This window comes from Armigeres subalbatus, chromosome 3 (assembly GCF_024139115.2).
Source record: "Armigeres subalbatus isolate Guangzhou_Male chromosome 3, GZ_Asu_2, whole genome shotgun sequence".
Taxonomy (NCBI): domain Eukaryota; kingdom Metazoa; phylum Arthropoda; class Insecta; order Diptera; family Culicidae; genus Armigeres; species Armigeres subalbatus.
Window position 1 is genome coordinate 1,639,301 of NC_085141.1, and position 23,670 is coordinate 1,662,970.

The following is a 23,670-nucleotide window of genomic DNA, read 5'->3' on the forward strand; positions in this document are numbered from 1 at the left end:
GCTTTTTCTTCTTTGACATTTAGCTCCCCTATCCTCGCCAGCAAAAGATGTTCCGGACAGCGACAATCAGCGATGCCAGATTGCTTCAACATCAATTCCGTAGGTTCGCTCACAAATTTCAGCTTGCCCTATTTCGGCGCTCCTCCACAATCCTTGGAACAGAACATTACATGACTAATCTCTAACTTTTCTCAATGCAAAGAAATTGAATAACAACAAGGCCACTAACCGTCAAAATTAAATTTTATAGTTAGGGCACAGACAAACAGACATAACACATTAAACATTCTGTGACGAAGTCGACGCAGTCGTCACTGGAGTTTCGGGTGTAAGAGCTACTTATTTCTCCGTGTGAGGAGACGTTTTTCGCAAATGCACGCCGGCTTGGTGATTCCTCGAAACTACTTGTTTCTCCTGTTAGGGAGAGACCTTTTCGATCCAAGGAACCGGGTTATGACGACCTCGCTGGACTGTCACTAATTTTCTGGGTGCAGGAGCTACTTCTTTCTCCGGTTAGGGAGATGTCCTTCGCAAATGCACACCGCGAGGTTACTTTCCCAAGGAACTACTTGTTACTCCTGTTACAGAGCAACTTGTTTCGATCCAAGGAACCAAACCAAAAAGTCCTTTTTGATACTACTTGTTTCTCCTTTACGGAGAGACGTTTTCGAGTCAAGCAGGGAAGTTGAAGACCGGAGTTTCGAAATTCTAATTAAAGAATCAGGAGTAAAACATCGAACTTAATTTTATTTGAAACATTCACATGGGTAAGGGTCTTACTTCTACATGATACATTATTATTATTATTATTTATTTATTTGTTGTCACTTATACTATTACATGTTTTTCTCACTTATTTTTACTTTTACTGAGACACGGATGACCTTACAACAGTAACATTACTCAAGTCGCACTTGGTGCATTTATAGCAAAAAAAAACTTTAAAAGGACCTGGAGAAGGAAAAAAAATTGCTAGAAAAACCTTCGAACTTAGTTAGGAGATGGGGATGTAGAATGGTCACAGCTTAATAATAGGTATCACAGATTTATATGGCGGCCAATTCACGTAGTAAGGGATTTGACGACAAAAGGCAACTTGTGCGGAACTTTGGAATCAGTCTTTGAAACCAGTCATCTACTTGCTCAATCTTGGTGAGACGATGCACGTCTTCAGTGGGGTGATAATAGTCTAGATTAAGCATCATCTTGAGCAGCCGATTCTGCTCATTTTGAATTATCTTCCGATGGGTACGGGCACAGTCGTAGCATGCAGAAAAACCGTACGTGAGCGTCGGCCAGAAAACGGTTTTATACAGCAGTAACTTGATGTTGAAGTCTAGATGTGAGCGATGGTTTACGAGGGGTTAGAATACCTTCGTGAGCTTATCACATTTGCTAATACAGGTTGAAACGTGATTGCCAAAATTTAGCTTCTTGTCTAGTGTTACACCGAGGTATCCTACATTAGGCGACCATGGTATATCTTGCTGACAACATTTCACTTGAGTTTGAGGCATGTTTCTTGGACTTCTTCTGCGGGTGAAGAAGATAGCCTGGGATTTTCGTGGGTTCACTTTCACTTTCCATCTTCTGTGGTACTGTTCGATACTTTCTTGGGCTTGTTGGAGTTTTCTTACGACAACTTCAGCATTGCGATGTGAAGTGAGGAATCCGGTATCGTCCGCGAAGGAATAGTAGTGGACTCCATCTATTTTGGTGAGATCAGCGGAAAAGATGTTGTACAGGGTTGGGCTCAGTACGGAACCCTGAGGAACTCCGAAAGGGACTGGCATACGATCAGACGTACAACCATCCACCATAACTTGAAATGTACGATTTTCAAGAAAGTCCCGAATAACTTTCACTATGTAACTAGGAAAGTTTCCTTGCACCATTTTGTGGAGAACTGCATCATGCCAAACCGAGTCATATGCTTTTTCGACATCGAGAAGCACTAACCCTGAGGAATTTCCTAGCTCGAAATTTCGCCTTACCTCCTTGACCAATCGGACGATCTGATGACTGGTAGAAAGACCTTTACGAAAGCCAAACTGTTCATGGGGTATGATACAAGTTGTTTCTAGGTGACGTTCTATGCGATCCAGTATGATGCGCTCAAAGATTTTGCAGACCGTTGGGAGCAGACTGATTGGTCTATAGTTCTCCGGCCTCGTCGCATCCTTGTTCCCTTTTGGTATAGCAACCACTAACGCATGTTTCCAACTGCATGGAAAGTATGATAGTTTGAGGCAGGCAGAAAATATTTTGGCAAGAAAAATTAAGCCTTTCTTTGGGAGCTGTTTTAATAAACAGTTTCTGATCAAGTCATGCCCAGGGGCTTTTTTGATTTTTAAATTTCGGATTAGTTTGCCGACTTCTTTTGGTTTGATTAACCAGAAATGTTGGGCATCTAGTGGGAGCTGGTCAATAGCGTCAACGGACCTCTTAACTGCTTCGATGGTTTCCCTGTCATTCTCCAATTGGTTGTTGTGGGACTGTGCAAAGCTGGCAGCAAGCAATTTGGCTTTTTCACTCGGTGTAGCAAAAAGTATATCTCCATCGTATAGGGGTGGACTATACTTGCATTTGTTCCTCAATGCTTTGGTAATGCGCCAAATTGAGTGGTCCCTACGATCCATTGACTGCAATACTTCGGAAAATTTTCTATATTTAGTTTGAGCGCACTGTTGTTGTATACGAAAATTTAATATAGAAACTGTTTCTTTCAGTACTGGATCCCGCGTCCTCATCCATTGACGACGACGTCTATTCCGCAGCTGTATTAGAAACTTCGTTTCTTCAGAAATACGAGGGACATCGTACGGTCGAGGAGTAATTTCCGGGATGGCTACCGTTTCCGCTTCATGTAGTACATCTTTGAGATGGTCGATGGCTGTGTCAATTCCAGCTCTGTCTTGGAGATTCGTTATTACCCCGTCTGTTAAGATGATTTTGTCATTGACTACTCTCCGGAATGCTACCCAGTTGGCTCGTTTGTAATTTCGAATATTGTTAGCAGCTTGCTCAGGAATTCTCGATGGCATTACCTCGAAAGTAACAGGAAGGTGATCTGAAGACAGCTCATTTAGCGATGTGGGTTTCGACATGTTGATCAAGTTGTTCGACAGCACAAGGTCCAGTGTAGATGGTTTTCCACGTCCAGTTGGGAAAAATGTAGGAGTATCAGGGTAGTTGATGAGGATGCCTAGACGTGCTGCTTCTTCACTTAATAAATTGCCTGCTTTGTTGTTTTTTGAACAGTTCCAGTTCCGATGTCTAGCGTTGAAGTCTCCAACTAGGAAGAAAGGCTCGGTACGATCAGATAGTGAACGGATGTCACGGCGAAAGAGCGACCAATTAGCGCACCGACGATCTCCAGGAAAATACGCAGCAATAACATGTATTTGACCATTTGACGTAGTGATAGAAACTCCAATTGATTCGATTACTTTGGTAACAATATTGAGCTGGACAAATTTTAGCCCCTTGCGTACGGCGATAAGAACTCCTCCACCTCTTTCGGTTTGGTCGTTGTGACAGCGATCTAGGCGAACGCATTGGAAGTCAGGGTGAAAGAATGATGAACTCGGACGGAGCCAGGTTTCGGTGACGACTGCTACATCAATATTGTGCCGTTCGACAAAATCGAAAAACTCCGTTTGTTTGCTGTGAATGGATCGCCCATTCCAATTCACTAAGCGCAGAGTGGAACTGTTACACATTATAGATGAACTTAATGATAAGCTCGGATAGAGCTAGAAATTGTTCTCCTTTTGTTTTGCATCCTTCCAGACGCTGGAATAGCTCATTGGCCAGACCCATGAATTCAGGTAGACCGAATAAATTGGAACTTTGCTCCGTATCAGTTGGCTGCGTGCTCGCTCCTTGGAGGACTTGGGAGTAGGAGAACCTGTTTGCAGCGTTTGTCTGACTTTGTATGCCACTGTTTGTAGCAAGTGGCTTCGTGTTCCCTTGTTTGGACGAAGAACGAAATCCGGACATCGTTGATTTTTGCCCGAACGTTGACGGCTGGATTCGAGTTCGTGTAGATATTTCTTGCGGGCGGGACAGTCGCGAAAATTGGCCGCATGGTTTCCACTGCAATTGGCACATCGAAGCTCCGATCGCAGAGACTGTATCTCCCTACTGCTGAGAACCTTGAGTGCAGCTTTCGCAGGAAGCTTGCAACTATTCGAAGCATGTTTTTCGCCACATTTCACACACAGAGGTGAGACGTAACAATGCCGCATACCATGGCCGAATTTTTGGCACCGATGACATTGGACTGCATCCGTTGCACGCCTGGAGAAAAATCTCCATTTCACTACAGTGCAGAAGAGTCCTGTAATTTTTTGCAGTTCCGGTAACTTAACCGAACCTTTTTCGAAATATAGCAAGTACAGTACACTTTCCTCTGGTCCTATCTTCTTTCGCGAAAATATTCTGCACTCCAATGGGCGAACACCGTGTCGTTGGAGTTCATCTGTTAGCTCGTTCAGATCGAACAACGGTAATCCAGAGAGTATGATGCGCACTGGTTGCTTGTTTGATGGTGTGTGCGTGAAAAACTCGATATTGGAGTCACGAAGTGCATTTACAGCAGCGTTGAAAATAGCTTCCTCCGACACAAACAACTGGGTCCCTGATTTCACTGCTTTCACATGGTATCCGTTCTGTGGAATATTGGATAAATTCAGCAGTTCCCTAGTTTGCTTGGTACCAACGTTGACAATGGAGATGGGGGGAAGGCGACATTTCTTCGAGTTACTCCATGTTGTTCTTTGCTCATTCACGGTGCATGTTTCTTCCACATCCGCATCCGAGAGTAGTTCGTACATGTTCTGTGTTGGGACCGTCGTCTGTCCTGTTACAGTATTTCTCATAGTGAAAACATCTGACACGGTAGTGTTTACATTGCTCAGTGAGAAGCTACGTTTCAGACGTTTAGAACTATCTGCACAGTCATCTCGGCTCATAACATTGACGTTCATGTTTGAGGTTACCGGTTGAGTTAACGAAATTTCCTTGTTATAATCGCGACGAATCATTATGTCGGATCGATTCTGGGAAACATTTCCATGTATTTTGGACTTATCGCGGCCACGGTTAGCCACTTTCGCGGAAAGATTTAATACTCGATGCGTTAATAATCTATAATCGATAAATACGTAAGCGCGAAACTACAGGCTGTTTGTTTACTAGCTTTGACACGAGGACAATGCACATGATACATTAGTGATTTACAATTTAGAAATATTTGGGTCACATTTTTGCTCTCTTTTGGGCATTAGTGATTAATCTACGAATATTTTCTATTTCACTCATTACAACTATTCTTGAATGTGTGGTGATCTACCACTTGTATAATAGTATTGAGCTTATTAACTAACGCCCATCCAGATCTGGTAATTATCCTTAATCGATTCTATTTCGCTTGCTCTAACGGCCAGATCGGGAAGGGCTCACAATTTAAGGCGCGGCTTATCTTCTATGATTGCATAACATTAGCTTCTTAGGATTGAAAAACATTTGTATCGTTCCTGCCAAAGGACTGCATTCTGGCAGGACGAAAGAGAAAGGAAAAATGTTTATTGCCACATGCGCCTACGCGTGGGCGTGTTTATCGCCTAATCTGTGTGCGATATTCGTTCCTAGCTGTCCTTATGTAAATTAGTTATGCCTTTTTCCGCTCTACTTATCACTTACAGTTTCTTAATATGACATCAACATCGGTATGGCTTAGACCAACGCGTTGCAATGCTGGGTGCAACGGCGTGATTGAATTCATGATGAACTAATTTTGTTCGCGCAGCGACACATTCACTTATCAAATTCATCGTCGTTTAAACACTAACGACATCTGTTGATTTCAGTTAGTTGGGCAAATCAGGAACCAGATGGCGGTAGTGAGCAAATGTCAAACTAGAGCATATCCGATGTGTGCGCCACGAGTGATCGATTGGCCAACTAATGATTATTTGAATTGACCAGTAAATCAGTAAACGATGGAAATTTAACAAGTGTTATGTCTGTTTGTCTGTGGTTAGGGTCTGTCTCATTTGGATAATTAAACTGAAATTAAACTTAAAAGTGACATTTCAATAATTATCGAATAACCCTGCTCGCAGAGCAAGATTACTTTTGACAGATATCGAATCGTTTTGCATCGATGTCTTATTGGAATTGCTGGGTAGCACCAGCCATTCTTATAACCGGGATATTTGCTTATTTTCGAACTGTCACTTTTAAGTTTAATTCTCCAAATGAGACAGACCCTTAATTGTCTTGTTATATCTTAACTTTCATGAAAAATTAAAAATTGAGGCTTTGGTCCGATTCGCGAATTAAAATCAATTTATTTATTTATTTATAATTAAATTATTTATAATTAAAATCAAATTAAACCAATGAGTATAGATAGAAGGTGAGGAAGAAGACCAAATGCAAGTGTGTTAGTGGATGATGAAAAATGTAAACAGCAAATGGTGACGTACATATTTGCACGGCTGCTTATGGGAGCTCGTTCGAATGTAGTAGTGAAAGCTTTTTCGCCATACACAAAAGGCACGCACACAATATATAGATTTCCATACCTTAGGGTCTGTCTCATTTGGAGAATTAAACTTAAAAGTGACAGTTCGAAAATTAGCAAATAACCCGGTCACAAGAATGGCTGGTGCTACCCAGCAATTCCAATAAGACATCGATGCAAAATGATTATGTATCTGTCAAAAGTAATCTTGCTCTGCCAGCAGGGTTATTCGATAATTATTGAAGTGTCACTTTTAAGTTTAATTTCAGTTTAATTCTCCAAATGAGACAGACCCTTAGTATTTATTTACATTGAAATTAAACTTAAAAGTGACATTTCGGAAATTATGAAATTCCCCGCTCATAAAAATGGCTGGTGCTACCCAGCAAGACCAACAAAACATCTATCAAAAACGATTCAACATCTGTCAAAAATAATCTTGCTCTGCGAGCAGGGTTATTTAAAAATTATTGAACTGTCATTCATTTCATTTATTCAGACTAAGGCCGAAGTGGCCTGTGCGGTATATAAGAGTCTTCTCCATTCGGCTCGGTCCATGGTTACACGTCGCCAACCACGCAGTCTACGAAGGGTCCGCAAGTCATCTTCCACCTGATCGATCCACCTTGCCCGCTGCGCACCTCGCCTTCTTGTTCCCGTCGGATCGTTGTCGAGAACCATTTTCACCGGGTTACTGTCCGACATTCTGGCTACGTGCCCGGCCCATCGCAGTCGTCCGATTTTCGCGGTGTGAACGATGGATGGTTCTCCCAACAGCTGATGCAACTCGTGGTTCATTCGCCTCCTCCACGTACCGTCCGCCATCTGCACCCCACCATAGATGGTACGCAGCACTTTCCTTTCGAAAACTCCAAGTGCGCGTTGGTCCTTCACGAGCATCGTCCAGGTCTCGTATCCGTAACGAGCGTTTTGTAGATTGTCAGTTTGGTACGGCGGCGAACTTTATTCGATCGGAGCGTCTTGCGGAGTCCAAAGTATGTACGATTTCCAGCCACTATGCGTCTCCGAATTTCTCTGCTGGTATCATTTTCGGCAGTCACCAGTGAGCCCAAGTACACAAATTCTTCTACCACCTCGATTTCGTCACCACCGATGCAAACTCGCGGTGGGTGGCTCACATTGTCTTCTCTTGAACCTCTTCCTATCATGTACTTCGTCTTCAACGTATTGATGACTAGTCCGATCCGCTTGGCTTCCCTCTTCAGTCTGATGTAGGCTTTCTCCATCTTCTCAAAGTTACGTGCCATAATATCTATGTCGTCGGCGAAGCCAAATAGCTGGACGGACTTATTGAAAATTGTACCACTCGTGTTAATCCCTGATCTTCGTATTACCCCTTCCAAAGCGATGTTGAATAGCAGACACGAAAGACCATCACCTTGCCGTAACCCTCTGCGGGTTTCGAAGGGACTCGAGAATGCCCTTGAAACTCGAACTACGCACATCACCCGATCCATCGTCGCTTTGATCAACCGTGTCAATTTATCCGGAAATCCGTGTTCGTGCATTAGCTGCCATAGCTGGTCCCGATCGATTGTATCATATGCGGCTTTGAAGTCGATGAATAGATGATGTGTGGGCACGTTGTATTCGCGGCATTTCTGCAGTACTTGGCGAATGGCGAACACCTGGTCCGTGGTGGAGCGTTCGCCCATAAAACCCGCCTGGTACTGCCCCACGAACTCTCGTGCAATTGGTGCTAGTCGACGGCATAAAATTTGGGAGAGTAGGCCTTGTAGGCGGCGTTCAGCAATGTGATTGCGCGGTAGTTGCTACAATCCAGCTTATCGCCCTTTTTGTAGATGGGACACACGACACCTTCCATCCACTCCTGCGGCAAAACTTCCTCCTCCCAAATCTTGGTAATGACCCAGTGCAGCGCTCTAGCCAGTGCCTCACCACCGTGTTTAAATAGCTCTCCTGGTAGTTGGTCAACCCCAGGGGCTTTGTTGTTCTTCAGCCGGCCAATCTCCTCCTGGATTTCCTGGAGATCCGGAGCCGGTAGAATTATGTCCTGCGCGCGTTCCCCAGGTCCATCACCATACCGCCATCTTCGTCTGCCACATCGCCATTCAGGTGCTCTTCGTAGTGCTGCCGCCACCTTTGGATCACCTCACGCTTGTTCGTAAGAAGGTTCCCGTTTATGTCCTTACACATATCAGGCTGTGGCACGTGGCCCTTACGTGAACGGTTCAACTTATCATAAAACTTTCGTGTGTTATTAGCGCGATACAGTTGCTCCGTCTCTTCACGGTCTCGATCTTCCTGCTGACGCTTTTTCCTCCGGAAAATCGAGTTTTGTCTGTTCCGCGCCTGTTTATATCGTGTCTCGTTTGCCCTCATGCGGTGTTGCAGCAATCTCGCCCATGCTGCATTCTTCTCTTCCACTAACTGCTCACATTCGCCGTCATACCAGTCGTTTCTCTGATCCGGGGGCACCGTGCCAAGTGCAGCGGTTGCGGTGCTACCAATGGCGGATCGAATATCTCTCCAGCCATCTTCAAGAGTCGCTGCGCCTAGCTGCTCTTCCGTTGGGAGTGCCACTTCCAGCTGCTGCGCGTATTCTTGGGCTAGTCTACCGTCTTGTAGCCGCCCAATGTTAAGCCTCGTACACCGTCGAGAGTTTTGAGCGCAGGCATACTGCAACGAGGTAGTGGTCGGATTCAATATTCGCACTGCGGTAAGTGCGGACGTTCGTGATGTCGGAGAAAAATTTACCGTCGATTAGAACGTGGTCGATTTGGTTTTCCGTTTCTTGGTTAGGTGATCTCCATGTGGCCTTGTGGATATTTTTGCGGGGAAAGAAGGTGCTTCGGACTACCTTTCCGCGGGAGGCTGCGAAGTTTATGCATCGTTGGCCGTTGTCATTCGATACGGTGTGCAGACTATCCGGTCCGATGACCGGTCTATACATTTCCTCCCTTCCTACCTGTGCGTTCATGTCGCCGATGACGATTTTGACGTCCCGCAATGCAGTGCGTAGAACGCTTCTTTCTCGTCGTCGGGTCTCCCTTCGTGTGGACAGTGCTATAGATGGAGAAACGGCCTTTTATCCTCAGTTTGCACATCCTTGCGTTGATTGGCTGCCACCCAATCACGCGTTGGCGCATCTTACCCAGCACTGTGAAGCCGGTTCCCAGCTCGTTGGTGGTGCCACAGCTTTGGTAGAAGGTAGCCGCTCGATGCCCGCTTTTCCACACTATCTGTCCTGTCCATCAAATCTCCTGCAGCGCCACGACGTCGAAGTTGCGGGGATGTAATTCATCGTAGATCATCCTGTCGCAACCTGCGAAACCTAGCGACTTGCAGTTCCATGTTCCAAGCTTCCAATCGTGATCCTTTATTCGTCGCCTAGGTTTTTGCCGATTATATCGAGTCGCATTATCTCTTATATTGTTCGTAATTATTGGTTTTACAGGCGGCTTATTGGGCCTGCGCAAACCTCCTGTCTCGTCGGAGGGCCGTCGTGTCAGGGCTGTTTAGCGTCCCACCTAACACCAGGACTTGGGCTTGTGCGTTTTGAGCGGCACACGGTCGCTTTGGTGGGGCTTACTTGCGGATACATGCAGCTTTTTATAGGAGTTTAACAGGGCCCACTGTCAAACCCCACCACATCCTAGGCAAGCCCCACAACTCGCAGATGGCCTGGGGAGGGATCGTCAAGCCCTTGGACATAGTCCCTGCTGCCCGTAAGTGCAAAATATAGTTGATGTAAAAATTGAGGTAGCGGTGTTAGATGGTGTTGGCAGTCATGAGTCTACATTAAGTGAATCAACTCATCATTAAATACACGAGCAATCAGAGTGTATGTAATTAAGAGTGGCGACATGTGCCGCATTTGACAGGTCTCCTGCTCGTTTGGAACACGATTTTGTATGAGAATGACAGATGAATTCTGTTCCAATTCTGACAGTGTCGCCACTCTTGATTGCATACACTCTGCGAGCAATATATGTTCAACAAAATCGTGAGCAGTGACTTATATACTTAGGAAAAGGGAAAATCGCAGAGCTGTTGAGATTTCGGTGAATTGAAGCAAGATTCACCGAGATCTGTGAAATGGTTTAAGTGTGCATGTTACAAGGCCCTAGTGTGAACATAGTATAAGTCGTGACGTGAATTTAGAAAGGTTGAACAAAGATGGTTCCGACTGCAAGCCCAACGTTCGATGCGGTGCCAGGGTTTGCTCTTGGTTCCAAATATCACCTTGAGTGGTTCGTGATCCGTCACCAATTTGAATTTAATCTGTTGAAAGTGCAATTTTCCGTAACAGTAGGCCATTATAAAGGCATCACCCCTAATACCAGCGTGCAAGACATCTTACCGTGCATTTACTCGCCGTGTGAGAAGCCGGGCGATATATACATAAGAAAATACATAACAACAAAAGTGAAGTAGATTCGTCCATCACTAATGCGACATGCGCACGATAGGAGTAGGGCCGTCAGGTGAACTTTGTAAATCGAACTTTAACATACTCATGTTTGTATAATCATTTTTGATCCGAGGAAATAAAGTGTAGGTAACGTACCTGACTTGGTTTCTATTTCGGATACATGATCAAGAATAATCCCCAGGGGTGTGGGTGTCTCTTGGGAATTCGATTGCATTCCTTTCTGGCTATCCAAGGTGGTGAGTATTCCCACTTGGATATTGGGATAGCTTAGGTGAGAAATCTCACTCGCGCTCGCTCCGGTCCACTTTGTTGGTCTGCCGATTTAATTCAAATTTGTTTTTATTTAAATACTTAATAAAATTTAGAATATTCGGATTATTTTGTGATTTCTCACTAAAGTCTTGTGAAGTCAGTTTCTCTTAAATTGGGAGAAAATGAAATACATTTAAGAACACCGCGTTACCGTAAGTTATACACTGCCGTTCTACGCATAACTGTCCCATGTATATAGGAAATCCCAGCAAACATGGGACAAATATGCGTATAACGGCAGTACAGCTTTTAGTTAAAAGCATAATAATTTGAAATTTACAACCAATCGTGTTTGAGTTGCTGAAAGCCCGGTGACCGATCCCAAGTTCTGCTCCCCGATAACTTGATAACGTTCGATAAGCTTTAAAACGTTCGTTATGAATGCGTCGAACAGGTCTAGAACGCCAGAGCCTACCGAACAGGGAGACTGCGTACATTGCTCGCGCCCCAATACATATGACAATTTTGTACAATGCGACCAATGCAATAGCTGTTGGCATATGCGCTGCGCGGGTGTAACCGCTTCGATAGCCGAGCGACCATGGACTTGTCAAACTTGCTTGCCTTTGAGCGTGGTTACATCGACCAGTACGCCTCGAATCGCTTTACGATTGCAGCAGCTAGAGGAAGAGCGCGCTATTCAACAATGGGAAGCGAATGGGAAGCCGAGCGGAAATCTTTACAGATGGAAAGAAATGCATTGCAGGAGAAGTACCATCTATTGGAGCAACAGTTAGAGGAAAATAGAGGAAACAAAAGCAATCGCAGCCGAGTGAGTCATCGATCCAATCAGCAACGTGTAATCCAGTGGGTGGAAGACCACATGTTACTGGCAGCACTGCCCGTCGCGATGCACCCATGGATGACACAGGAGGGGTCGGAATGGCGCAAACTGCATAAGCCATTTTATGAGACAGATTCGAACAGCTGATCAAAATTTTGAGTGGAGGGCTCGGTCTTTGTTTTGGTAAATTTGCATGTAAACCATCATCATTTCGTCATCATCATCATCATTTCATTTCATTTTCGCAAATGTTCCTTGTAAAATGTAAATATTAGTATTTGGTCTCCTGTCATTTGAGCTTTCTATAAAATGGCTTATAGTGTCAAAACTGATTTCGCATATTCGCTCAAATTCGCCCGGTTCGAATCAGTTCAACGGAAGTAATAAAAAACGAAGCAAAAATTTTCATTTCCGGTAGAAAACGTTTTCGCTTCAGACGTAGCTAGAAGAGTAAAGTCGCGCAGTGTTTCGTAGTTGAAAATTAGATAGATTAGAAACAAGACTCTGTTTGAATTGGACACCTGTTTATTCCAGTGGCGATCTGGATCTATTCGAATATATAAAGTCAAACTAGCCGAAAACCGTAAGCTTGTAGAATTTGCTGCTTTTTTTCTAATCTAACCTTTAAACACCTAACACAGGAATACGCGTGGGAGATCAGCGATTCTGTAGGAATCGAATAATCGAGTGTGTTGTAGACCGATTGATGTAAGACTATAAACTATTATCTTTGTAAAGTTCCTAAACAAAATTTGAATTACAGCTAAAAGCATTGCAAAACATAAACTAGTGTTTGTACTAGCTCTAAGGAAGTCGGTGCCCACTAACATCTCGGTTGACGGAACACCACATCTCGGAAGGAGCTGTAGGGGGAACATTGCATGGTGTCTTTGTTGGTCTGCCGATTTCATTCGGCCTTTCGTGGTTTCGGCCTTTTGTGATTCGGCCTTATGTGATTTCGGCCTTTTGTGGTTTCGACCTTTTTTTGCTTTCGGCCTTTTGTAATTCGGCCATTCGTGATTCGGCCTTTTTTTGATTCGCCCTTTCGTAGTAGACCCGTTAACAGCAGTCTTAGCACGATTCCGACAGTTTGATATAGCCGTTTCGGCAGACATCATGGAGATGTTTCATCAAATAAGAATCTCCCAACAAGATCGACAATCACAACGCTTTTTATGGCGATCAGATCCCTCTCGAGAACCAGATGTTTTTGTTATGGACGTCGCAACGTTCGGATCAACGTGTTCGCCGGCGTCGGCACAGTATATCAAGAACGTAAATGCGGCCAAATTTTCAGAGAAATATCCCGAGGCTGTAACAGAGATCATCGAGAACCAACTAATCACAAAATAACTACGAAATCACTACGTGGACGATTATTTGTCCAGCTTTGAATCCGAAGCAGAGGCAGTAAGAATTTCCGAGCAAGTGAAGTTGATTCACGACGATGGTGGGTTTTTGCTGCGCCATTGGAAGTCGAATAGTAAATACGTAACCCAATGTCTGGGAAATACTATAGAGTCAAGTGCCGAACATCATCTGTTTGTGGACAAGACGAAAGCATACGAGCGGGTTCTTGGTATGCTGTGGCTTACTGATGAAGATACGCTTAGTTTCTGTACCCAACTGACTGATGAAATTCGCAAGACAATTGAAAGTAACTCACATCCCACGAAAAGGCAAGTTTTGCGTTGCCTAATGAGCTTTTTCGACCCACTCGGACTGTTGAGTTTTCTCCTCGTGCACGGTAAAATCTTATTGCAAGACATATGGCGTGCCGGTACCAGGTGGGATCAGGAAATCAGTGAAGAACATAGTGAACAGTGGTTGAAGTGGACGGTTCCATTGCGTCAAGTTTCTGATGTGAGAATCCCTCGGTGTTACTTCCCGAACGCCACTCGTCAGGATTATCGTGATTTACAGTTGCATATCTTCGTCGACGCAAGCGAAGTGGCATACGCTGCCGCAGCGTATTTTCGAATTATCGATACCTACGGAGAAGTTCATTGTTCGCTGGTCGCAGCGAAAACTAAAGTCGCTCCTCTAAAGCCATTATCAATACCTCGCCTGGACCTGCAAGCCGCTGTACTCGGATGTCGATTGCTACGTTTTGTTCTAGAGTCGCATAATGTTAACGTTAAGGAACGATATTTATGGTCAGATTCTTCTACCGTTTTGGCATGGCTGAAGGCAGACCCTCGCAAATATAAACAATATGTGGCTTGTAGGATTGGCGAAATTCTAGCAGTGACGGAACTAAATGAGTGGAGGTGGGTGCCTTCGAAGACAAACCCAGCGGATTTAGCAACGAAGTGGGGAAATGGCCCATCTCTTAACGCAGAAGGAATCTGGTTTACAGGGCCGCTATTTCTACAAAAATCCAAAAATGAGTGGCCACAGCCTAGGATGTTTACAGCAAACTACGAATGAAGAGATACGCGTGTGCAACATTCATTGTGAGAATGTTGTAGTTTCAAATGGGAACGGATGCACAGGGCCATGGCATTTGTACTAAGGTACATTAATAATTTGAAGCAGCTATGCCATGGTGGTAATAAGTCGAGCGGACACCTGACACATGCTGAACTTATACAGGCCGAAATAATGTTGATCAAGTTGACTCAGAGGGAAGAATGTCCAACTGAGATAACACTCCTTTCCCTCAACCGCGATCGTACAATAGCAGAGCAGATAACTTTGAGTAAACGAAGCGCTCTGTATGGTTTGTCACCATTCATCGATGATGTCGGGCTTCTCCGAATGGATGGGCGGATCGGAGCAGCGAAAAATGTGCGTACGGATACGAAATTCCCAGTTATCCTACCAAGAGATCATCTTATCACAAGGCTAATTGTGGATGCATACCATAGGTAATTTAAACACGCTAACGCAGAAACTGTTGTGAATGAGATAAGACAACGATATCATGTTCCTCGACAAAGGGCGCTAGTTCGGAAGGTCAGTTTTGGTTGTCCAATATGTAAGCTACAGAAAGCCACTCCTTACGTTCTTCGTATGGCTCCTCTTCTTCCGGCTCGTTTAGCATCGTTCGATAGGACATTCACATACGTAGGACTGGACTTCTTCGGGCCTTTGATCGTAAAAATTGGACGCGGTAACACTAAAAGGTGGATCGCGCTGTTCACATACCTTACGATTCGCGCAGTTCATTGTGAGGTAGTACACGGCCTTACAACTGAAGCATACATCAAGTCCATTCGTCGCTTCGTGCGCCGTCGCGGTGCGCCTGCGGAAATTCATTCAGATAACGGCACGAACTTTCTAGGAACCGAACGAGTTTTGATGAAGCAGATCAAGTAAGGCATCGCTACTACAGAATGGGTTTTCATATCTCCATCGTCACCACATATGGGCGGCGCATGGGAACGCATGGTGCGCTCTGTAAAACAAGCAATGTTGGGGGCGTATAACGCTGATCGAAAATTGGACGACGAATCCTTACTAACGTTTGTTATCGAAGCCGAGAGTATCGTCAACAATCGACCGCTCACCTACTTGCCTCTAGATTCGGAAGAGGGTGAAGCGCTCACTCCGAACCACTTTTTGTTGGGCAGTTCAAAGGGAATCCGACAGCCCGCTATGGAGCGCGTGCGATGGTCCCGCTTCCATCAGGGGTTCTCTCGACATGATTCATCATCAGCTGAATTGTTTTTGGAACAGATGCATAAAACAGATGCGGCCAACGTTGACGAAGAAGACCAAATGGTTTGATGAAAGAAAACCTATATCTTAGTGAGACTTAGTGCTGATAGTGAATGAAGGAAAGAGAAATGATTGGATCAGGGTGTAGAAAAGTAGGCGCTTGTTGAACTAAGTAACCATAATAATTAAGGAAAGTTTGACATAATAAAGAATTTTTCATTCTGTTCTCAACACCCAAACGAACAAGTTGATTCTTATGATTGATCGACCTACGGCTAACTACAATAGGTTATGGACCATTTTTAATAGAAGATTCAAGATTCATTTTGTCTTTTTCAAAACTTTCTAAATGGATGGAAGCAAATTTTGCGTTGAGAAGCTACGAAGTGGAGGCTACGAAAGTTGGAGATTCAAGGTCGAGATGCTACTAATCCGTGAGAATCTGTGGAAGTATGTCAATGAGGCCGCCCCCGAACCTCTGACGGATCCATGGAAGGAAGGAGATGCAAGAACTCGTGCCACGATTGCTCTACTTGTCGACGATAGCCAACACCCTCTCATCAGAAATTGCAAGACATCAAGCGAAACGTGGAAAGCACTTGAAGCCCACCACCAGAAGACCACAATGTGCACCAGAGTCTCTGTACTGAAGAAACTATGCAAGGCGGAGTATAGGGATGATGGCGATATGGAAGGTCACATATTTAGAATGGATGAGTTGTTCGCAAGTCTGTCAAACGCTGGACAAGAGTTGGAACCAAGTCTCAAAGTTGCGATGGTGCTGAAGAGCATGCCGGACTCTTTCGATACTCTCACTACAGCACTCGAAAGCCGATCCGATCAAGAACTAACTATGGATGTGGTTAAACGAAAGCTGCTTGTTGAAGCTCAGAAGCGAGCTGAAAAATCTCATCATGAAGAAACCATTCTACGGGGAGGTGGTGATAGAGGAAAAGGAAGCATTATTTGTCATAGCTGCAACAAACCTGGGCATATGAAGCGCGAATGCCCCTTACTGAAGTCCGGAAATTATCTCAATCAACCGCATAATGGAAAGAAGTCAAAACCTAAATCCAAGGGCAAAAGTTCAAGAATTGGCAAAGATACGTCGTTCGCTTTTATGGCCAGCGGAGATAAAAACTTTTCCAAGGCGTGGATCGTTGATTCAGGAGCGACATCGCACATGTATGCCGACCGTACATTTTTTGATAAACTGGAGAACAGTTCGGGAGTATCCATCACTTTGGCCGACGGTAACGAGACGTACGTGAAGGGTATCGGTTCCGGTAAACTGTTATGCTGTAATGATCAAGGCAAAGAAAATGAAATTGAATTGTCCGATGTATACTACGTTCCTGAGTTGGAGTCAAACCTGATATCAGTAAGCAGATTAATTGACAAAGGAGCAGAAGTCTATTTTACGAAGTTCAGTGGGTGTCTTATCAAGAGCAGGGGAAGCGTTGCAGCCGTCGCACGTAAAGCCGGTGGACTGTTCTACCTGGAATTAGCAAAGCAACAAGGAATGCAAGCAGTTGAACATCCACATGATTGTATCCATATGTGGCACCGGAAGCTAGGGCATCGTGACCCCGAAGCAATTAGGCAAGTAGTAAGTGAAGATTTAGCTACGGGCATGGCCATTCGCAAATGTGACGTTCAGCAACCTTGCGAATGTTGTATTCGAGGTAAACTACCACGACTACCGTTTCCGAAAAAAGCAACAAGAAAATCATCAAATATACTGGATCTCGTTCATACAGATATCTGTGGACCAATGAATACAACGTCACCCGGAGGTTCAAGATATTTTCTTACAATGATCGATGATTTCAGTCGATACACCTTTGTATATTTTCTCAAGCGTAAATCAGAAGCCGTTGACAAAATCGAAGAGTATGTGAGCATGGTACACAATCGTTTTGGAAGAAACCCAGTTATCATTCGTTCAGACCAAGGCGGAGAATATAAAGCGAAACGTTTGGGCCAGTTCTACAAAGTAAATGGAATCGTTCCACAATACACCGCAAGTTACACTCCACAGCAAAATGGAGTTGCCGAACGAAAGAACCGTACTGTCGTCGAAATGGCACGCTGTATGATCCTTGATGCGAAGATGGATTTTCGATTTTGGGCCGAAGCAGTAAATACAGCGGTACATTTGCAAAACATCTTGCCATCACGTTCAGTAAACAAGACTCCATACGAGCTATGGTTCAACAAGAAACCAGACTATGGAAATCTACAAAGGTTCGGATGTCCGGCGTTTGTCCACGTGCCCAAAGTGAAGCGGACTAAGCTTGAACCAAAGGCTATCAAGCTAACATTTGTCGGATATTCTGATTATCACAAGGCTTTCCGTTTTATCGACCAAGCTACGAATGACATAGTGATTAGTAGAGATGCGCGGTTCGTTGAAAATGCAGAAGCAGATAATCATAAAAGTAAACCATTCCCAACAGTCATAGAGTATCAGTCGAATATTTATCATGACACGCCAGAAGAAAATGAGCCGAATCCAGATAATGAGGATGTCGATCATACTTTTGAGGAGGAGGAATTTTCAACGTCTTCCGATTCAAGTTTGTATGATTCAACCTGTGAAATAGAAGATGATGTAAACGAAATTGAAATAGTAACGCCACGAAGATCAAGCCGCAGCACAAGAGGAACATTGCCTCAGCGTTTTCGTGAGACAACGGGCATGGTGCGGAAAATTGATCCAGAGCCAAGAACGTACAAGGAAGCGATTGAAAGCCCAGAAGCAGAACTGTGGGTGGCAGCAATGAACGATGAAATGAAATCCCTGACTGAAAACCAAACTTGGACCCTGACGAACTTACCCGAAAATCGTAAAGTCGTGGGCTGTAAATGGATTTTCAAGCGCAAACTCGACGAGGATGGGAACATCGTACGGTACAAGGCCCGTTTAGTGGCTCAAGGTGTACGGGACAGATTTCGACGAAGTGTTCGCTCCAGTAGTTCGCCAAGTAACTTTCAGAACTTTGCTGACAGTTGCAGGCCGGAGGAACATGTTGGTGAAACACGCTGATGTGAAAACTGCGTATCTACATGGAGAAATGGAAGAAGCAGTTTACATGAAACAACCGCCTGGATATACATCAGCACATTCTAATGCCGTATGTTTGCTCCATAAAGGTCTGTATGGACTTAGACAAGCCGGATGTATTTGGAACAAGAAGATTGATAGTGTTCTCAAGAAGATGAACTTCGCACAGTCCACTAACAATCCATGTCTTTATATGCGAATCAGCAATAAAGGAAACATATATCTCGTGATTTATGTGGATGACATCGTTATAGCGTGTTACAACGAAGAGGAGTACGAGAACATCATGAAAGACTTGAATATGCATTTCACCGTTACTTCTTTGGGCAACATCAAGCATTTTCTTGGCATTCAAGTACAGTACGATGGTAAGTCGTTTTCGCTTAATCAAAAGTCGTATATTCAGAAGCTGTTACTAAGGTTTGGAATGGAACAAGCCAAAACATCAAAGTATCCCCTAGATCCAGGCCACCTAAAACAGAAGGAGGAGAAAGAAAAATTATCAAACAATCATCAATACGCCAGTTTAATAGGAAGTCTGTTATACGTGGCTGTAAATACTCGACCAGACATAGCAGTATCTGTATCAATTTTGGGACGCTCAGTTAGTGCACCATCACAAGCTGATTGGACAGAAGCCAAACGTGTTCTTCGTTACCTGAAGTCAACTTTGGATCTCAATCTGGTATTGAAATCAGAACAATCCTGTTTAGAAGTTTATGTCGATGCAGATTGGGCAAGCGATGCAGTTAACCGAAAATCAAATTCTGGATACGTTTTCCTGTTCGGTGGTGGGCCTATATGTTGGGCATCACGTAAGCAAACCTGCATTGCACTAAGTAGTACTGAAGCTGAATTCGTAGCGCTAGCTGAATGTTGTCAAGAATTTAAATGGATCGTACGATTGCTTCAAGATTTTTCCGTAGATGTGCAAACCCCAGTTATGATACATGAAGATAATCAATCATGCATTAAGCAGTTGGAATCAGCGAAGATTAACAATCGTTCGAAACATGTGGACACAAAATACCATTTTGTCCGTAAGTTATATGAAGATGAAACAATCGATGTTTGCTACTGTCCAACTAATGAAATGATAGCAGACATGCTTACGAAACCATTAACAACGCAGAAGCTAGAAAAATTTCGAGACGCAATAGGAGTTCAGCAATCGAGGAGGAGTGTAGAAAAGTAGGCGCTTGTTGAACTAAGTAACCATAATAATTAAGGAAAGTTTGACATAATAAAGAATTTTTCATTCTGTTCTCAACACCGAGGTAATACCAGGAAGTGATGGCAGGATAAGGCAGGCCATTATAAAAACAGCGAGGGGTTTATTGCGTAGATCAGTAGCAAAGTTGGCAGTCTTGAACATTGAGCAAGCTGGTAAAACTGGAACAAGTGGCCAGTGTTACGGGGGGAGGATGTAGCGGCTGGAGGCACTGCCTCAGATACAACTATATTGCAGGACACAGTTCACAGTGGAACTAAAACTTAGATCTCTGAAGTGTCTTAGAACATTCTTGAGTAAAAGGTAATTATTATATGCCTACATTAGCGACCATATATTACAGATCGATCTATTTTATAGTAGTTAGTTCAGTCTTAGGTGATCTGGTTGAGCAGATTGGAATCAGAGTAGATAGGACACCGAACGTGTAAGTGTTACGAAACAATGAAATTTAACCTAACTGATTGCAAAATATACTTATAGTTTAAAGCGTTCCCTCATACAACCAATCGTGTTTGAGTTGCTGAAAACCCGGTGACCGATCCCAAGTTCTGCTCCCCGATAACACCAACAAATGACAAAAAAAATTGTTTTGCTTTGTACCCGTGCTTCTAACCGTAAGACGGCATACGATAGTACATTGAAATTATTTTGAAAAGTAGAAACGAGTTTCCGATATTTGTGGTTAAATGATAGTCTTTCGCTACAACTAAACAATAAAATAGTTTCCGACTTACACTTTTTGTGTTCTTTCCTCGAGGACTGCCTTTCTTGCTATGGCCATCTCCCACATCGTCTAGACACTGCATAGAAGACGATAGCCTTGAAGATGTCTTGTTTCTGCTGTAATAAAATTCTAATCATGAGGTAATTTGGCGAGCGAAGTCATGAAAATCTATGCGAAATGTGATTTACCAGATATCGTCGAAATAGACATGCTTCAGCAGCTTCGTTGTGCCTATCCTCGTTTCCGGAACGTATGTCAGGGTGCGGTTCAGAATATCCACTCCGTAGTGACTGAGCAGCGGGATAAGCACTCGAAAGCTGGTCGATTTCTGCTTGGGAAATTCGTAGTCCAACTGATTTAAATGTTTAAATTTGGCTAACACAACTGCCGAGGGGGAACCCGTAACGGCATGAATCAGATGTAATTGGTCCAACTCATTTTCACCGGGAAATAAAGGAACGAGGGTAAGCATTTCATAGAAGCAGCACCCCACGGCCCAGATATCCATTTTAGGTCCATAATAGCCGGACGTTAATAAACACTCCGGCGAACGGTACCACCGCGTGGAAATGTATGCCGAGTATGGAGGATTCTGATAAGTACTGCAGATCGAGCCAAAGTCCGCCAACTGAACGAGTTCGCTCTCTTTGAGCTTATGCGGAATTTTGATCAGAATGTTCTCTGGTTTAATATCCCGATGGAAGATGCCATTACGATGCAGATGATGCAACCCGGAAATGATCTGAAACAAAAATCGCTTGACACGTTTCTCCGAGAGACAACGTTTTCGGTTCTTGATATAGTCGTACATGCTCATGTCCATCAGTTCCATTATCAGAGTTAGACTTCCGTGAAGTTCGTCACTAATCAATCAGACGAAAAATAATACCAATTTTGGGTTAATCTTGTTTCGAAATCCTTATGAGAAACTCACTGCAAAATATCGATTAGACTGACCACGTTCGGGTGATAGTCAAGGAGTTTCATCATCTGGATTTCTGAACACTGCAAAGCTTCCGCGGAATCTGCGTAGACTTTGGTGAGCTTTTTGGCAGCGTAGTAGAAACCTGTCCGTTTGTGCCTGGCTCGATATACTTCGGAAAATGAACCCTCGCCAATTTTCTCTAGGACCTTGTAGTCTGTAACGGATAATGGCCGTTGAACTGATAGAATTAGTGTAACCAGAAACTTACCAACAAGTTCAAATCCAGACATTTTCAGCAATGCCCAATGATTTGGACAGGCAACAAACTGTCACAACATTTCATTTTAAACAGAAAAGTTCAAAGCAGGCTATGATTTGTTGAATCAATATCCTCTCTGCCGTTCTAGGCATAAATGTCTCATATAAGTTTTTGGAGGCATTCTTTTAATGTTTTTATGAGAAAACAAACATTTATTGCAGCGCCGTTGTTGTTTTCTTCAGTTCAGTTGTTCAACTTTCCCAGTACTTTTTTCCCATGTCCATATGTTTAACAAAAGAAAATCAATTAATGAAAAAACATTTGAAATCGGATCATGTTGTTGAATCATGACAAAGGAAATCTCGAACGAAATGGAATTATTTCGGAAAATGAAATGGAAAATACACAATATTTGATATGAAGAACATTTCGAGCTTTTTCTTTGTCACAGCTCTCGATAAATTTCTGTATATAACTACATAACGCGAACCGAATGTCCTACGATTTATTTCAAAAGGAAGAAGGCACTTATGTTTAAATTAAAATTCAAGAGATATCGTGCTATCTAAAAAAAAACAATCCAACGTTATCACGGACCACCCTAATCTAGCATTACCTTAGTTTGAAATTGCTGGCTCAGACTTTCCATCGGTGAAATACCTCCGCACTCGAGCACTCCTCCGTCCCCCATCGCGCCCATCAGTTGCACCCGGTTCCGGAACGATCTCCGCAGCAGGTTGTGGTTGGTGCGTGTATCGAACTCCTTTCCGCCCTTCGGTGGCGTTTCCAGAAACTTGTCCTCGAAAATGGTTTCCAAATTCAACCGAGGGGATCGGGGGCTTTGTTCTGGTTCCGGCGGCGTTAATCCAATTCGCGCTTGAATCTCTTCCAGTGTGACATAGTCTTTCCCACAGGACGGCACCGCGGCACACGGACTGTCATAGGGAGTATTGCAAGCACTCGCCCCACGAGAACTCCGTGGAGGGGAAGTGTCCATATCTATCGGCGACAATGATCGTCCAGAAGGAGAGAGCGATTGCGTAGAAAACGCAGGTAACTCGTCCAGGATTTGCCGGGTGCTTTGGTCGTTATCATCATCGCTTGAACAGCAGTAAGGCGAAACATACCCCGTCTCTTCGTCGGATGAGGAATCCAGGTTTGCCAAAGCATTACAAGCTTGCCGTTTTTTACCGGCCTTTCCCGAATGATTTCGATTGCCCCCAGTTTCAGTCATAATGAAGGGATGAATTAAATAGAACCAGCCTATTTGATATGGATCTGGAAGTACCACACGTGCCTTAACTTAAACCAGGTAGAACTGACTTATATGAATGAAATTAAATACCTTTTACTGCTTCTCCTCCCTTCGAAACACTTTTCGGCCTGAAGCAGGTAAACAGTTTTGCCAAACTAACGAACGGGCGTCTGCTTTCGATCGCCGCACAATGTTTTTATTTGGGATTGGAGGGGCAGGGTCGAATCTTCGCAATTGCGTTAACGGAATAAATTTACCTCATTTCAAACACCTTGGGTAATGATTGCGTGCGATGATTTAAGGGTAAACGTGTTGCACACCAAAATTTAATTTCTCGTATCAGCAAAACGGTTTGCTGGTTCTAGATTAGCAATAAATTTGTTTGAGATCCAGCAATAACGCAAAAGTCATGTTATTGCTGGAAATCCAGTTTAAGATTGAAATCTGTTGGAATATCAGGTAGTGTGCGACGCTTCGCTGTAGATCGAAGATGGATAA

General features: G+C 43.8%; 2 protein-coding genes across 5 annotated transcripts in view; both read right to left on the reverse strand.

The window, feature by feature from the left end:
• The window catches only part of LOC134224438 (MAPK/MAK/MRK overlapping kinase-like), a 29,266-nt gene extending 7,051 nt beyond the window's left edge, over window positions 1-22,215 (reverse strand). The window contains exons 1-4 of one of the 2 annotated variants that reach the window (XM_062703782.1): window positions 21,927-22,215; window positions 21,668-21,872; window positions 20,922-21,596; window positions 20,744-20,849 (exon numbers count right to left, since the gene is read on the reverse strand). In XM_062703782.1, coding sequence (XP_062559766.1) covers window positions 20,744-20,849; window positions 20,922-21,596; window positions 21,668-21,872; window positions 21,927-21,948 — 1,008 coding nt within the window. In that variant the 5' untranslated portion in view covers window positions 21,949-22,215. The remainder of the gene's footprint in view (window positions 1-20,743; window positions 20,850-20,921; window positions 21,597-21,667; window positions 21,873-21,926) is intronic. The other variant, XM_062703783.1, reaches the window with a different exon arrangement.
• A 113-nt stretch (window positions 22,216-22,328) lies between these two features.
• Window positions 22,329-23,403, reverse strand: LOC134224439 (uncharacterized). 3 transcript variants are annotated; one of them, XM_062703784.1, is made up of 2 exons: window positions 23,263-23,403; window positions 22,329-23,195 (listed from the first exon to the last, which is right to left on the reverse strand). In XM_062703784.1, exon 2 carries the CDS (start codon window positions 23,149-23,151, stop codon window positions 22,519-22,521), a length of 633 nt encoding a protein of 210 aa, XP_062559768.1. In that variant the 5' UTR covers window positions 23,152-23,195; window positions 23,263-23,403; the 3' UTR covers window positions 22,329-22,518. The 3 variants fall into 3 exon arrangements, with proteins under 3 accessions (XP_062559768.1, XP_062559771.1, XP_062559770.1); XM_062703787.1 differs by having other exon boundaries at window positions 22,329-23,214; window positions 23,263-23,353; XM_062703786.1 differs by having other exon boundaries at window positions 22,329-23,219; window positions 23,263-23,347.
• Window positions 23,404-23,670: the final 267 nt, after the last annotated feature.